This window comes from Eriocheir sinensis, chromosome 12 (assembly GCF_024679095.1).
Source record: "Eriocheir sinensis breed Jianghai 21 chromosome 12, ASM2467909v1, whole genome shotgun sequence".
Taxonomy (NCBI): Eukaryota; Metazoa; Arthropoda; class Malacostraca; order Decapoda; family Varunidae; genus Eriocheir; species Eriocheir sinensis.
The window spans coordinates 20,526,786-20,540,424 of record NC_066520.1 but is presented as its reverse complement, the minus strand read 5'-3'; the positions used below and the strand labels follow the sequence as shown (position 1 = coordinate 20,540,424).

The following is a 13,639-nucleotide window of genomic DNA, read 5'->3' as shown; positions in this document are numbered from 1 at the left end:
TTTTTATTCTTCCTCCTTTTCCTCCTCCTAACATACTACTCTTACTACTACTATCTCTGCTTCGGCTACTGTTGTTACTACTGAAACTACCACTAATACTGATATGAATTGTATATATAATAATAATAATAATAATAATAATAATAATAATAATAATAATAATAATAATAAGTCGTCATGTCGCACCATGCGTCGCACAGCTCCTGCGCGACTATCATGAACGCCTTGTGTGTATGATATAACATTTAATTGTAAGCGAAAATATTAGATGATTAAGGTAGATTTGTACACTCCTGATTTTGTTGCGTTTGTTTGGGGAATGTGTTGTGTATAGAATTTATCTCTAATCAAAGGCCTCAAGTGTCCCCCTTCAAGCACAGCATAAAATAATCCTTCACATCTTGTTCCATACTCACATCGAGTATAGATCAATCAAACATTATATATACAGTTTGGAGCACTTAATTTAGATGGTGTGCATCCAAGCATGTTTTAGCTGTTCCATTGACAAGGCCGTAGTCTTAAAGCCAAACGCCGCCCTTCGCACAATAATTGTGTATCTTCTCTACGCCCAAGGCTGGGGCAACGAACTGTCCCTTTCCAACGAGATGTCCCACTCATAGTGAAAGTTGTACTATAAATAGAATTTTATTGTAGCCCACACATTGGCTAACCCAATCTTCTTGGATTAGGATGAAGTTTCCCATCGCTTGCATCGTTTTTACAATATTTACATCATCGCAAGTCAGTTTTGAAGTTATAATTCGACAATAAAGTTCAAAACTTGCTTACGCATCCTTGTGGGCACTATTGTTTCGCCAACACTAAATGGCAACACGACGGGCGGAGCTGCTGGGCAGGGAGGGCCTGGGTGGCCGGGGAAGGAGGCGAGGGTCAGCAGGAACGGGGCGGTCAGGCATGCTATGGAGGGGAGGCACCAGTCTTCTCATTGACACTGCTGTAGGTGTTGGTGTCTTCCCGCTGTACTACACGAAGACGCCGGGCTCGCAGAGAAGCATCCGAATAACACAGCTTCAATTCACCGTTGAGTAAGAAATCGAATAAGTGGTTTACTTTTAGTGAATTAAATACTATATTTGACATAGGAGGCTCAGGGTAACCTTGATGGTGCGTGGAGAAAGTTAGAGCATTGTACTGCTCGGCTAACTGGAAGGAAACTTCATCCCAACACCACATCGTCCATTCACTTTTAAGCGATAATGTACAGTGGTAAAATTCGAGTGAACACTTCTCAGATGTCTTACATATGGGGTAGTAAAAAGGAATTAACAGTGCGTGGAGAAAGTTAGAATCCTGTGTCGATCGATAAATTCCAAGGAAACTTCATAGACTGGACATTATATTTAAAGCACTGAATGACATAGTAGTGGTATTATTATTATTATTATTATTATTATTATTATTATTATTATTATTATTATTATTATTGTTATTATTATTATTATCATTATCATTATTATTATTATTGTTATTGATAATTCTGAGATCCGTGAAAGGGCATCGAGGGAAAATAAATAAATATATATACCCACACAGAGTCCCCTCGATGAGCAGACATGGGTAGGAAAGATAAAAGAGACAAGTAGGAATAGAAAAAAAAAGGGAGGGGGGAGGGGGATCAAAACAATGCATAATGAGTTAAGGTGAACATTTGCTTTTGCTTTGAACTTATTTATGTCAATAAGAGAAACAGTTTAATTTGGAGGCACACTCCACATTCTACTCAAACTGAGGATAAACGAACTGTGTGTGTGCCTTGAGGGGGGGGGGGGGGGGGAGGTGGATTTAAAGAGAGAGAGATAGAAAAGTTGAAGGCAGATTATTCTGATGCAGTGGCCCTTGACTTTTAATCTCGTAACAGACAATGAAAACTATTCCTTGTTTCGTTGTATGATGTAGGCCTATATGCTTTGGATAATATGCGGTAGGCTATCTCCTCACTCTTCCCTTCCACATCCCAACTGCAAATGGTTTTCATTACTTTACTCATTTCTTTTTTCTGACAACTTGGTCACCCATCTACTTGCATAATGGCTGTGGCTTGGAAATACCTTATCCTTTTATCCTCTCTTTCACATATCTTTCTCATCTCTAAGACGGAACAAAAACATTAGAAAAATCTCGCTTTGCACTGTTCCTTTCTGTTATCTTCGCCCCCATGACCAGCGCGAACATTTTTACCTTGTCTCACTTTTCCGATTCTCTATCTAACGAAGCAAACAACGAATCACAGTCATCCTCTCCACTACATTTGTTCCTTTTCCTCCTCCTCCCCCCCTCCTCCTGATCTTCCCCGCCACAACAGCTGACCTGCCTGCCCTTCCTGCCCGACACGTCCCCTCCACCTTCCCTTCCCATCGTCCCCTTGTCCCGCAGCTTCACAAAGACCGACGTATCCTGACGCGCACCCAGTTCACTAACCTCAAACTCGGCCAGGTTGTAAAAGGGGTGAGGAGACATGCTGGCTGGCGGGTGTTTACTACAAGTGGTCTACAGTGATTTATTTTCTCGGCATTGTGTCGCCCGCCAAATGGAAAGCAGACAGTGTGTGTGTGTGTGTGTGTGTGTGTGTGTGTGTGTACTTAGCCATGGACGGATAAGCTCAATCATTAGGATATCGTTATGAAAAATCACTAATCAGAAAAACGAGGTCCAGGTATCGAATGACTTAAACAACAACAACAAAAAGAAACACCACATATACCTAAGCAAATGCAAAACGTAATGTTCTTTCCTTCAGTTAAACACCTAAACCTAATGGAACAGGAGCAATGTATTAATAGCTCGTGACATCAAGGACTGTGTTGGTTCCCTATCTTCTAACGGTAAAGTTAAGCACCAAAATCAGACAAACTATATATTAGAAGACAAAAACAAAGAAAAATAAAAAGTAAATAAGAAGAGAGAAAGTATACAGAAAAAGAACAAAGTAAAGAGTAAGAACAAAATTAAAGAGAGACAAATACAAATAAATAAATAGGTATAGGTGAAGGCAGAGTGAAAGTGCACATCAGAGAGAGAGAGAGAGAGAGAGAGAGAGAGAGAGAGAGAGAGAGAGTCATAAATCTCAAACAGTTTATCAGAGTGGCATCGTCTTGGTGGGGAGAGGAGAGGCCGCACCGTCTGACTGAGCGACGATTGATGGTGGTGGTGGTGATGTAGGACACGATGGTGGTCATGATGGTGATGGAGGTGATGGTGGTGGCGAGTATGGTGTTGCTAGGGTGTGTCTCGTTTCCCTTGATCAGTCCAATTTTCATGTCCATTTCAATTGTTATTTTGTCCTATAGAAAGACACCACGCTATTTATCCGTGCAAGTGAAGCGACGAACATACAATTTTACATTTTCTTTTATATACGCATGTGACTGATTGATTGATTGATAGTTTATTGTTGCAAGTAAACAACAAAGGAGAAGGGAGGAGCATGCCATCCCAACCCCCAGGCAGTACAGAGTGTGATTATACAACTAAGGATACATGTGGAAGTGTGTGTGCTCTTAGGTATTTTCGAAGCAGTGTGTTTTGCTTAATGATGAAATGTGGGTGTTGTTTACAGGGGATGGCTATAGCTGTGTAAAGAAGGCACATTGGGGGGGAAGACGGACTGCGATTTTTTTTGTGTCGCGATGGTAAATGTAAAGTTGGGGGCATACGTTGAGTAATAAGGTTGTAATGAGGGCTGACAACTGCCTGGTATTTATACGAAGTCCATCTTCTTTTTCTAATGTCTTCCTTTCGTGAGAGGACTGAGAAGGACGCCTATTGAGTTCGTAGAAAGTGTGTCTGAATGGAAGCTGCTCTCCTCGCCATGGGGCCAAAACTAATGAAGAAGAAGAAGAAGAAGAAGAAGAAGAAGAAGAAGAAGAAGAAGAAGAAGCAGATGATGAAGGAGGAGGAGAAGGAGGAAAATTATAAATATGATGATGATGATGGTGGTGCTAATTATGGTATTGATAGTGTTAATGGTGGTGGTTTTCTATGAAGATGGTAGCCTACGTGCTGGATAATACTGGAGATGCTGTGGCGGGCTGGATGGCTGGGCGGGGGTGACAACCTTTGAGTCAGTGGGCGTGTGAATTATTCAATTGACTTCACCCTACATTTGACACCCCTGCTCCACCTCGCCTCGCTTGTCTCTGCATTTCGTTCAGTTGCACTACACCGCAAATATCTTTACTAGTGTTTGCAATGACGAACCGGTCAACAAATTTATTTTTTAAAACATTATCGAATATAAATAATAGAATGGAGAGTACCACATCTGAACGTGTGAGACAATTTTATGTGGCCGACTAGGCCCTAGGGCACACCCAAGATGTAGATGGGCACAACAGAGTTCACCTCAATAGCTGAAATCACGCTGCACTATTGCATGATCCACTTTTCAGGTGTGGGGTGAGGGTGCCCACTACTCATGCCTTGTTGACACGACTTTAGATGAAGTGGGTTTTGATGCCTGTGTGTTACCAGGATGTGAATGTTATGCTTGTGGATGGATGTGAGTGTAGGTCGTTGCCCTGGCTAACTGATGCCCCTTTCACAGGTGGCCACCAGCATGAAGGAGAAAATACAGGGCTTCGAGGCTTTGGAGAAGGACACGCACGCGTCGCTCACACAAGACAAGGATGCAGCGATAAAAGAAAGCAAGACAAATGACAAACAAGAGGAACAGGAGAGGGTGACTGCCTGTTTAATGCCATCTAAGTCGAAGCCTGTGAACTCTGTTTCGCCTGCTCTGCTTCCACAGGTAGAGGGATTTAATTTGTTGTGGTAATATCAAACTTTAGTAAATTATCTTGTGGAATATTTAATGAAGAATAACTGTTCTTCCACGGCTATTTCCGATTACATGTCTATCTATATACATTTTTTTTCACATATTTCTTGCAGGTGCTGGGTACGGGGATGGCGGCCCTGGCACAGGTGGACATTGGCGCCATCTTTTCCTATCCTGGAGTGACGCTGCCGCAGCTACTCGACGAAACGTCCGATGATCTCATTTTCAGCACGACCCAGGCAGCTTTGTTTGGTGGGTGCACGAAGAACGCAGTGGTGGAGGAGTCTACTCTCATCATAACCCAATTTGTTTAAATCAATGTATCGAGTCGAAGAAAAAAAAATAAGAAGGAGGAGGAGGAAGAGGAAGAGGAGGTGGAGAAAGATAGATAGATAGAGATGAAGAGAGAACACTTGAACATTTATTTGTAGCTACAGTTGTATATTAGTTTTCTTTACATATTTACATCCAGTGTTTTACAGCTGCAGCATGCCTATGTGAAGCTGAGCTTTTCAGGTAAGAGAGAGAGAGAGAGAGAGAGAGAGAGAGAGAGAGACTGATATTTCTTGCTTTACTTGCAGGGAGTGTGATCTACCTCGGAGCCATGGTGGGCTCCTTCCTGGCCAGCATGCCGATGGTGCGTCTGGGCCAGCGAGTGACGCTCCTCATTGCGCTTCCGCTATCTTTCGCCTCTTGGGTGACTCTTGTCCTCGCGCCGTCAGTCTGGATGGTCCTTGCTGCCCGCCTGTCTCAAGGCCTTGCCCTCAGTCTCATGACCAGCTCGTCTACTACCTATGTGGCAGAGTTGGCTCACAGCTCTGTGCGAGGTCGGCTGATCGCCGCTATGGATCTCAGCCGTCAAATGGGTAGTTTGTTCATCTTCTCGTTGGGCACTTCACCTCTTAGCTGGCGCCAGGTGGCGCTGACCGCCGCTCTCATGAACACAATCTTGCCTTTCATTGGGTTTTTGTTATTGCCTAACTCTCCTCGCTGGTCGGCCACTCGAGGCAGGACTGACGACGCTCGTCGGTCACTCACCTTCTTCAGGGGACACAGTTACGATACAGAAAAGGAATTGGATGCTATTATCAATCAGTTGCAAAACCCATCTAAGGATACGAGTGTGTCTCTGCAGCTAAGACAGCTGCGTGAGCCCGCCATCCTTCGCTACGTGATCATCATGTCCGTGGTTCTGTTCCTCATGCACTTCAACGGCTCCAGCGTCATCCCAGCGTACATCGTGATCATTATGAACACAGCACGTGTCGAAATGAGCTCTTATCTCGCTGCCATCGCCGTGTGCATCACCAAGATCGCTGGTACGTTTTGTTTCGGCTTCGTAATAGATCGCATCGACCGCAGGCCTCTATTTACTGTTACCTGCTTAATAAGTGCCGTGTCTATGGCCATCTTAGGCTGCTTCTTCTTCGATCAAGAAAATAGTCAATACATCCAGCATCTGGAATGGGTCCCTCTTCTCTGCCTCACAACCTACGCATTCTTCTCCGCGTCTCCTGTGATCGGTCTGCTCCGGAGCGAGCTGTTCCCTACGTCAGTCCGCTCCAGTGTGGTGCCCATCCTCTACACGACGTTTTTCGTGGGTGCTTTTCTTGCCCTCCAAACTTACCCGTACATCGTGGTGGCGTTGGGGCCTCACGGGGCGTTCTGGCTGTTTTCTGTATGCAACCTCACCTTGATCATGATTGTAGTCTCAACGATTCCAGAGACACGAGGAAAAACTCTTGAACAGATCACCGAAATTCAAAGACGGGCTACTCGCCACAACGAGTAATCCCGCCCTTCATATGCCCTCATCTGTCAACGCTTCGGTAATCAAGAGAAATGATGACCAACAGGTTCCCTCGAGTCCTACCCGCCGCCACAGCTACGATTTTTCAGTCACCGCCGAGTGGCCAAAGATTACCCACTTGCTGTCCTGAAGACCAACTATCATATTATAAAAGAAAAATATCAAATGCAAACTTGGAGGATAAATGGAAAGAATGGGCACGGAACAGCAGCTAGTATATCAGAATGAAGATTACCGAAAAAAATGGACAATGCAGAAGGCAGATAATTTAGTAAGGCGGAATAGGAATGTAAGGAAAAAACCTTGCCCAAATTTACCATAATGAACAATTTCGAAACCAAAGAAAACGTACTGGCAATATACGGAGACCACAGGGATATAGGTAAGCAAGATCACTCAGACAACCCAGAATGCATCGCAGAAAAAAAAATGCAGTATTGGTTTCATGCTTGATGCTAGTTAAATGTAAGTTAGGCATATATTGAGTGAGTGCCAGGTGAATTACATTGTCTTAACCACTGTCTTAAAAAAAGTTTGATTGCCCTGATAAAAAGTTATACGAATTTGAAAATAAAGAAGCTGGAGATGATGCCGTTTTCCAGCCATCGTATTTTTAATGCACTTGTTTAGTTAGTGAATGGTAAAATTAAAGCATAAGTAGGCTAAATTAAGCTTCCTTCTGCATCGTCATCCTGAAACCTACGACGAGAAGGAAAGGCCACCAGGTGAGATAACAAGGTGAGTTAACCCGAGAGAGTGAGAGAGAGAGAGAGAGCACGACAATCCTTATAAACTCCACAACAAAACGGAGACTATTACAATTTAAAATGGCGTTAAGCAAGGTGGCAAGTAGTCTTGAAAATTACTCACCACACTGGGTACCCCCGAAATGCTTCACAGGCAGGTATATTAAATGTGAACCGAATAAATGCTAGCGGGTGCATGAGGCAACGCCCACTTCTCGGACCCCCAACCTAAGTAACTCAACCATAATTTAAAGTCGTACATACCTTGTTGGGGTGAATGTGGGTGTCATCTCGAACCAGAAACTTATCCAGTCCAAACACGTTCTCCTGATCAGCAGGCCTTGCCACTTTGGGGGTCACACTGCGCCCTTGCCTACGTTCACCTACCACCTTTATCTTGGCAGTACCCATAGATCAACTATAAAGAGCGGCACCACACACGCCGGATTTCAAACTGATTCAAACTGTCATTGCCCATCCGGTCGGCGAGGGACTGGATTGGCTAGGGGGAGTCCAATTAGGGGGAGTCCCTGCTTGATGTTGGGGCCGCTCATGGCGCCTCTCCGCGGTCACTGGTCAAGGCTGTGTCACTCTGTCACTGTCACCGATGGAGGGAAGGAATACGCCCCAGAAGAAGAGGAAGAAGTACATACGTATGCCTCATTGGATCGTGGTAAGTGTTTTTAGTTTAGTTCTATATTTGTCCGTAAATTTAGGAGATACTACCACAACTACAACTGCACCCATGCTTGGGATTCGGTTCTCTATCTAGGATTTGGTTGCTTGGGATTTGGTTCTCTATCTAGGATTTGGTTGCTTGGGATTCGGTTCTCTACCTAGGATTTGGTTGCTTGGGATTCGGTTCTCTACCTAGGATTTGGTTGCTTGGGATTCGGTTCTCTACCTAGGATTTGGTTGCTTGGGATTCGGTTTCTCTCCCTAGGATTTGGTTGCTTGGGATTCGGTTTCTCTCCCTAGGATTTGGTTGCTTGGGATTCGGTTTCTCTCCCTAAGATTTGGTTGCTTGGGATTCGGTTTCTCTCCCTAGGATTTGGTTGCTTGGGATCCAGTTTCTCTCCCTTGGATTTGGTTGCTTGGGATTCGGTTTCTCTCCCTAGGATTTGGTTGCTTGGGATTCAGTTTCTCTCCCTAAGATTTGGTTGCTTGGGATTCGGTTTCTCTCCCTAGGATTTGGTTGCTTGGGATTTGGTTTCTCTCCCTAGGATTTGGTTGCTTAGGACTCGGTTTCTCTCCCTTGGATTTGGTTGCTTGGGATTTGGTTTCTCTCCCTAGGATTTGGTTGCTTAGGATTCGGTTTCTCTCCCTAGGATTTGGTTGCTTGGGGTTTGGTTTCTCTCCCTAGGATTTGGTTGCTTAGGATTCGGTTTCTCTCCCTAGGATTTGGTTGCTTGGGATATGGTTTCTCCCTTGGATTTGGTTGCTTGGGATTTGGTTTCTCTCCCTTGGATTTGGTTGCTTAAGATTTGAGTTCTCTCCCTGGGATTTGGTTGCTTAAGATTTGAGTTGTCTCCTTAGGATTTGGTTCATCAGGATTTGTTTCTAGTAGCTTGTAGGAAACTGACATTAAGCTCACAGGGCGATAATTAAGTGCATGTATTCTGTCTGTCACCTTTCCTGTAAATTGGTGTTATGTTGGCTTTTCTGCCTTCCCTCCTTTCCTCATTATTTCCCTTTCCTTTCCTTCCCCAACTTACTTTTCTTCCATTCCTCCCCTCTCCTTTATTTCTTCTATCTTTCCACCTTTCCTTCCTTCCCTCCATCCTTTACTTTACTTTCTTAATATATATGCTTAAGGGGTACAGACATACTTATTGAGAAGTAAAAAGTTTAATATTTAAGGAATATTCTTACTGATGGTGTGATTAAAGGCCTAAGTACATCAGAGGATCAAGTTAGGGTAGCCTATATTAGAACACATGATTAACTTTGTACAAATGAGTGGAGAACAGGAGTAAACAACAATTGGAAAGTTGGCCTAGGAATGACTACAGTTAGAGAAATTAAGGGAGCAAAAGACAAACCTTTATTTAGTTATAAAGACAAAAAAGTTTTATTGAAGTATATAGTTAGGAGAGTTACTATAGAAAAGAAGGTTGGTTGGTATTGATAGATGACATTACACTAAAAAACAGGAAGTAATTCATATGTAGAACTCACGTATTTGAGCATGACATGAGTGAAATTATATTTAAAAATTTTGATACAAATTTTGGAGATATTTAAACAAATTAAAGTGGTAAGGTACAACATAAAGGCTTCTAATGTTGTGCTTCCCAGCCTCCAAGGAAGCATAGACTAGTAGTTTCTTAAGATATGTGGAACATGTATGTATTTGATGAGGTAACAAATCATAATTCACCAACTAAAACATTTCATGCAACAAACGTTTTACAAGTTTACACTGCATGATCCATGAAAGAGGAAATTGAAGTAATTAAAAAAATAATTATCAAACAAATTATGTATTATTTTTTCCTGTTTGCAGTCCATAGTGCTGTTGGGCTTTCTTGAGGAGCCATGGTGCTTGGTGCCAGCCTGTTAGCAAAGGCATACCTTTCTGTATAGTACCTAGCTGCTCTGATATATGACTCTTGGCTTGGCCCGTGCTGCTCACTCGTACTCCCTCTCCAATTCATATATTATGATAAAAAAAATACAACACAAAAGTACATGAAAAGTAACATGCACATTTAACATGTCTTGAAAAAACTAACAAAGATGGTAGTTAGCAGTGGAGGCCCCTCAAATTCCGTTGGATCCAATCCACGTAGTTGGCTACATTGGAGAAGACACCTGGGGAATCCTTATAGGCACACCTGTAGCCAAAGCTGGTGAGGCCGACCTGGACCCACTTGCCATCTTTTGTCTTCCTCACCAGGGGTCCACCACTGTCGCCCTGCACCCAGAAGAGAGACAAGAGAAATGGCATTATAAATGGACCTGGAATTGTCAACAAGACTTTGATTCCACTGGAAAGTGAACTGTTAATGATTGTAACTGTTAATGGCTGTAAATGGCAGTGTAAATGACACTTAGCAGTATACTCTAAAATACATTAAGTGGAATTCTACGAAAGAATCTTGATCTTGATCATTAATGCGCATAGCACCTGTATAGGTGCATAACACGCATATTTGAATGTAAATTAGACTATAAAAAGACATTGTATACAGGTCTGTAAATGTCACTGTAAATCAAGGTCATGTTTGTATTCTTGCTGTGGCCATAAGTGAGGTAATGATACCTATCATTAAGAAACTGTCATTTACACACTCATTGACCCATCCATGGAATCTCACTTGAAACAAAGTACATACAGAGCTGGGTAAACATCATGGGGCTGTCCATCAGATAAATATATCACTCTCCTATATATTTTTACTTAGTTTATCACTTGTTTAAGATAGTCACTGTGAACATGTAACTTGGCCTTTGTTACAAAATCAATATGATAATGAATGCAATCATACCTTGACATCTGCAGATTGAATATTCACAGTTCTAAATATTTACAGGGTAGCCTGCGTATATTAACGAGTTCTGCAGGTTTTCTTGAGCACTTTTGTTGCTAGCCAAAGGGCTTGTGGTTTGCCATACACTGCAAAGCACACCACCATCCTGCTCACCTTCATCGCAGTAACCACGACAGTGCTTACTGTGGGGCTCAAGCAAGGTCAACATACTGGAAATTCTATCTTACTGAAGACGATCCCCATATAACGCCCAAAGTACCCTTACGAGAATGCTGTATCTGGTTGACTACTTGTAAAAAACAAGAAATGCATTCTGAAGGATGCATTTAATGAGAGCTGTATAAATGATCTTTAGCACTCAATGCATGTTCATGATGTTTCAGTACCCATATACAAGACATGTTTCTAAGCTTACATAAATATATATGGACTGACACACACACACACACACACACACACACACACACACACACACACACACACACACAGTTTGGTAGGAGTGGCAGAAGATGTGAATATGATTATAAGATGGGAAGTGAGATAATATGCAGAGGAGTGGAAGAAAAAGATTTGGGAGTGACTATCTCCGAGAACATGTCACCGGACAAACACATCAACAGGATAACGGGACAAACTATGAATTTGCTGAGGAACATAAGGACAGCATTTGTGTATTTGGATGAAGAGATGATGAAGAAAATAATAGTTACAATGATAAGGCCAAGGTTGGAGTGTGCAGCAGTGGTCTGGTCTCCTCACGAAAAGAACATAAGAAAGCTGGAAAGAGTACAGAGAGCGGCAACTAAGATGGTACCGGAACTTAGGGATCAGACTTACGAGGGGAGACTCAATGGCATGGGGCTCACAACCCTGGAGAGAAGAAGAGAAAGAAGAGACCTGATAGTGGTGTATAGGATGGCGTGCGGGGTGGAAAATCTGGACAGAGAGGACCTGTGTGTGTGGAGCGAGAGAAACGAGAGGACATGGAAAGAAGTTGAGGGCGACCACGTGTAGGCGAGATGTGAAAAAGTTTAGCTTCCCAAACAGAAGCATTGAACTGTGGAATGGACTGGAGGAGGAGGTGGTTTGTGCAAGAAACATTCATGATTTTAAGGAAAAGCTGGATAAGAGAGGATATGGAGACAGGACAGCGCGAACGTAAATCTTTTCCCGTATGTCACAACTAGGTAAATACAACTAGGTAAATACACACACGCACACAATCGGATATTCGGTGATACGTATAATATGGTGAGAAATATAGGATTAGCATTCCACTACATGGACAAGGATATGATGAAAAAGTTAATAAATGCTATGATAAAACCAAAATTGGAATATGCGGAGGCGGTGTGGTCTCCCCATAAGAAGAAACACATAAAGAAACTAGAAAGAATACAAAGGATGGCAACAAAAATTGTTCCAGGGCTGGAGGGATTGACATATGAAGAATGATTAAAGGAAATGGACCTACCAACACTAGAAAAAAGAAGAGAAAGGGGAGGCCTAATACAAATTTGAGTGACTTGAAAAAGTATAGCTTTCCACATAGAAGTGTTAACACATGGAACAGCCTGTGGGAAGAGGTGGTGGAGGCGAGCAGTGCCCAACAAATGCAGGAAAGGCTGGATGAATGTAGATATGGAGATGGGACTATTAGAGCTTAGCTCGGGCCCGGTAGACTACAAATAAGTAAACACACACACACACACACACACACACACACACACACACACACACACGATACATAGATGGATAGATATAGTCCATAAAACACTGATTATGATTTTTTTTCCCATACACAAGGAAGAGTGGTTTTGGCAGAGAACCTATAGGCAGAACTCAAAAAAATAAAACAGAAAGGTTTCTAAGGGGGGCAGCAGATATCCACAGCTTTTCAATATCTGCAGATGTCTTTGTTGATGATAAGTATGATGATGATTAGCAATTCATATACCGTTGATAATGAGTATGATAGTGAGGAACCATTCATTTACCCTTGATGAAGAGGATGAGAATAAATTTGACAGTGAATAATGCTTCATATACCTTTGGGCTGCATCGCATGACCCTCGACCTCACCTGGCAGGCATCCTTTGCCTCTGTGTAGGTGCACAGCATATTTTCAGTGATGTCATACTTCGACGCATACAACTTCTGACACTCCTCGTTGGTGATGGTACCCAATGCCACCTTTTGCAGCTTGTTAGATACTTGACCCGCTGCTCACATAGATAGATAGAGACAGGTAGGCAGGTAGAGAGAGGGAAAGAGAGGGGTGGGGATTAGTTTACCTGTATATTCGAGGTCTTCCAGCCAGTCAATTGTGTAATGTAACAAAAAAACTCGCTGACATCCAAGGAAAATAGTGATATGGTAAATCAGATTATTATGAAACAAAACCATATTGTTTCTTATTTGGGATCTGCATGAGAGAGAGAGGGAGAGAGAGTTTATAATCCTCTAAGGCTCACCATAATGCGTATGGCCCCAGCCTGATGATATTGCCACCTCATCTACAAAGGTGTCATCACGAGTGGAGAGACAGATGGGAGCAATGTACTGACTGAACTGCACGGGGCGCTCCAAAAAGAGGAGGGCGATGTCATTGTCCTGTAAAAAGTGAGAAAATGTCTGGCTGAGATATGAGGTATACAGAGTAGGGTAAACCAGCACTATACTAGCTACTAAAGAAAACACACACACACACACACACACATACACATACACATACACATGAAAGTTGATAGATCCTGCCATGGGGTACTTTAGATAAGTTAGGGGGCCT

At 42.7% G+C, this 13,639-nt stretch overlaps 2 protein-coding genes and 1 long non-coding RNA gene across 6 annotated transcripts in view; 2 read left to right on the top strand and 1 right to left on the bottom strand.

The window, feature by feature from the left end:
- The first annotated feature begins 658 nt into the window (after nucleotides 1–658).
- LOC126997758 (facilitated trehalose transporter Tret1-like) lies at nucleotides 659–7,206 on the top strand. The gene is made up of 4 exons (XM_050858994.1): nucleotides 659–1,049; nucleotides 4,568–4,771; nucleotides 4,915–5,053; nucleotides 5,383–7,206. The coding sequence occupies exons 2-4, from the start codon at nucleotides 4,580–4,582 to the stop codon at nucleotides 6,591–6,593; spliced, it is 1,542 nt and encodes a 513-aa protein (XP_050714951.1). The 5' UTR covers nucleotides 659–1,049; nucleotides 4,568–4,579; the 3' UTR covers nucleotides 6,594–7,206.
- Nucleotides 7,207–7,734: 528 nt separating this feature from the next.
- The window catches only part of LOC126997593 (uncharacterized), a 25,410-nt gene continuing 19,505 nt past the window's right edge, over nucleotides 7,735–13,639 (top strand). The window contains exon 1 of the long non-coding RNA XR_007752212.1: nucleotides 7,735–8,030. This is a non-coding gene — a long non-coding RNA (uncharacterized LOC126997593). The remainder of the gene's footprint in view (nucleotides 8,031–13,639) is intronic.
- Nucleotides 9,174–13,639, bottom strand: part of LOC126997589 (serine proteinase stubble-like) — a 19,163-nt gene continuing 14,697 nt past the window's right edge. For 2 of the 4 annotated variants that reach the window (XM_050858759.1, XM_050858758.1), the window contains 3 exons: nucleotides 13,326–13,464; nucleotides 12,934–13,073; nucleotides 9,174–10,274 (listed from right to left, as the gene is read on the bottom strand). In XM_050858759.1, coding sequence (XP_050714716.1) covers nucleotides 10,104–10,274; nucleotides 12,934–13,073; nucleotides 13,326–13,464 — 450 coding nt within the window. In that variant the 3' untranslated portion in view covers nucleotides 9,174–10,103. The remainder of the gene's footprint in view (nucleotides 10,275–12,933; nucleotides 13,074–13,325; nucleotides 13,465–13,639) is intronic. The other 2 variants (XM_050858760.1, XM_050858761.1) reach the window with 2 other exon arrangements.

Bases quoted from the DNA above. Each gene is read 5' to 3' on its own strand.
- LOC126997758 (XM_050858994.1), top strand. From the start codon at position 4,580: ATGAAGGAGAAAATACAGGGCTTCGAGGCTTTGGAGAAGGACACGCAC. The intron at 4,772-4,914 runs GTAGAGGGATTT...TATTTCTTGCAG, and splicing joins CGCCTGCTCTGCTTCCACAG to GTGCTGGGTACGGGGATGGC. The intron at 5,054-5,382 runs GTGGGTGCACGA...CTTTACTTGCAG, and splicing joins GACCCAGGCAGCTTTGTTTG to GGAGTGTGATCTACCTCGGA.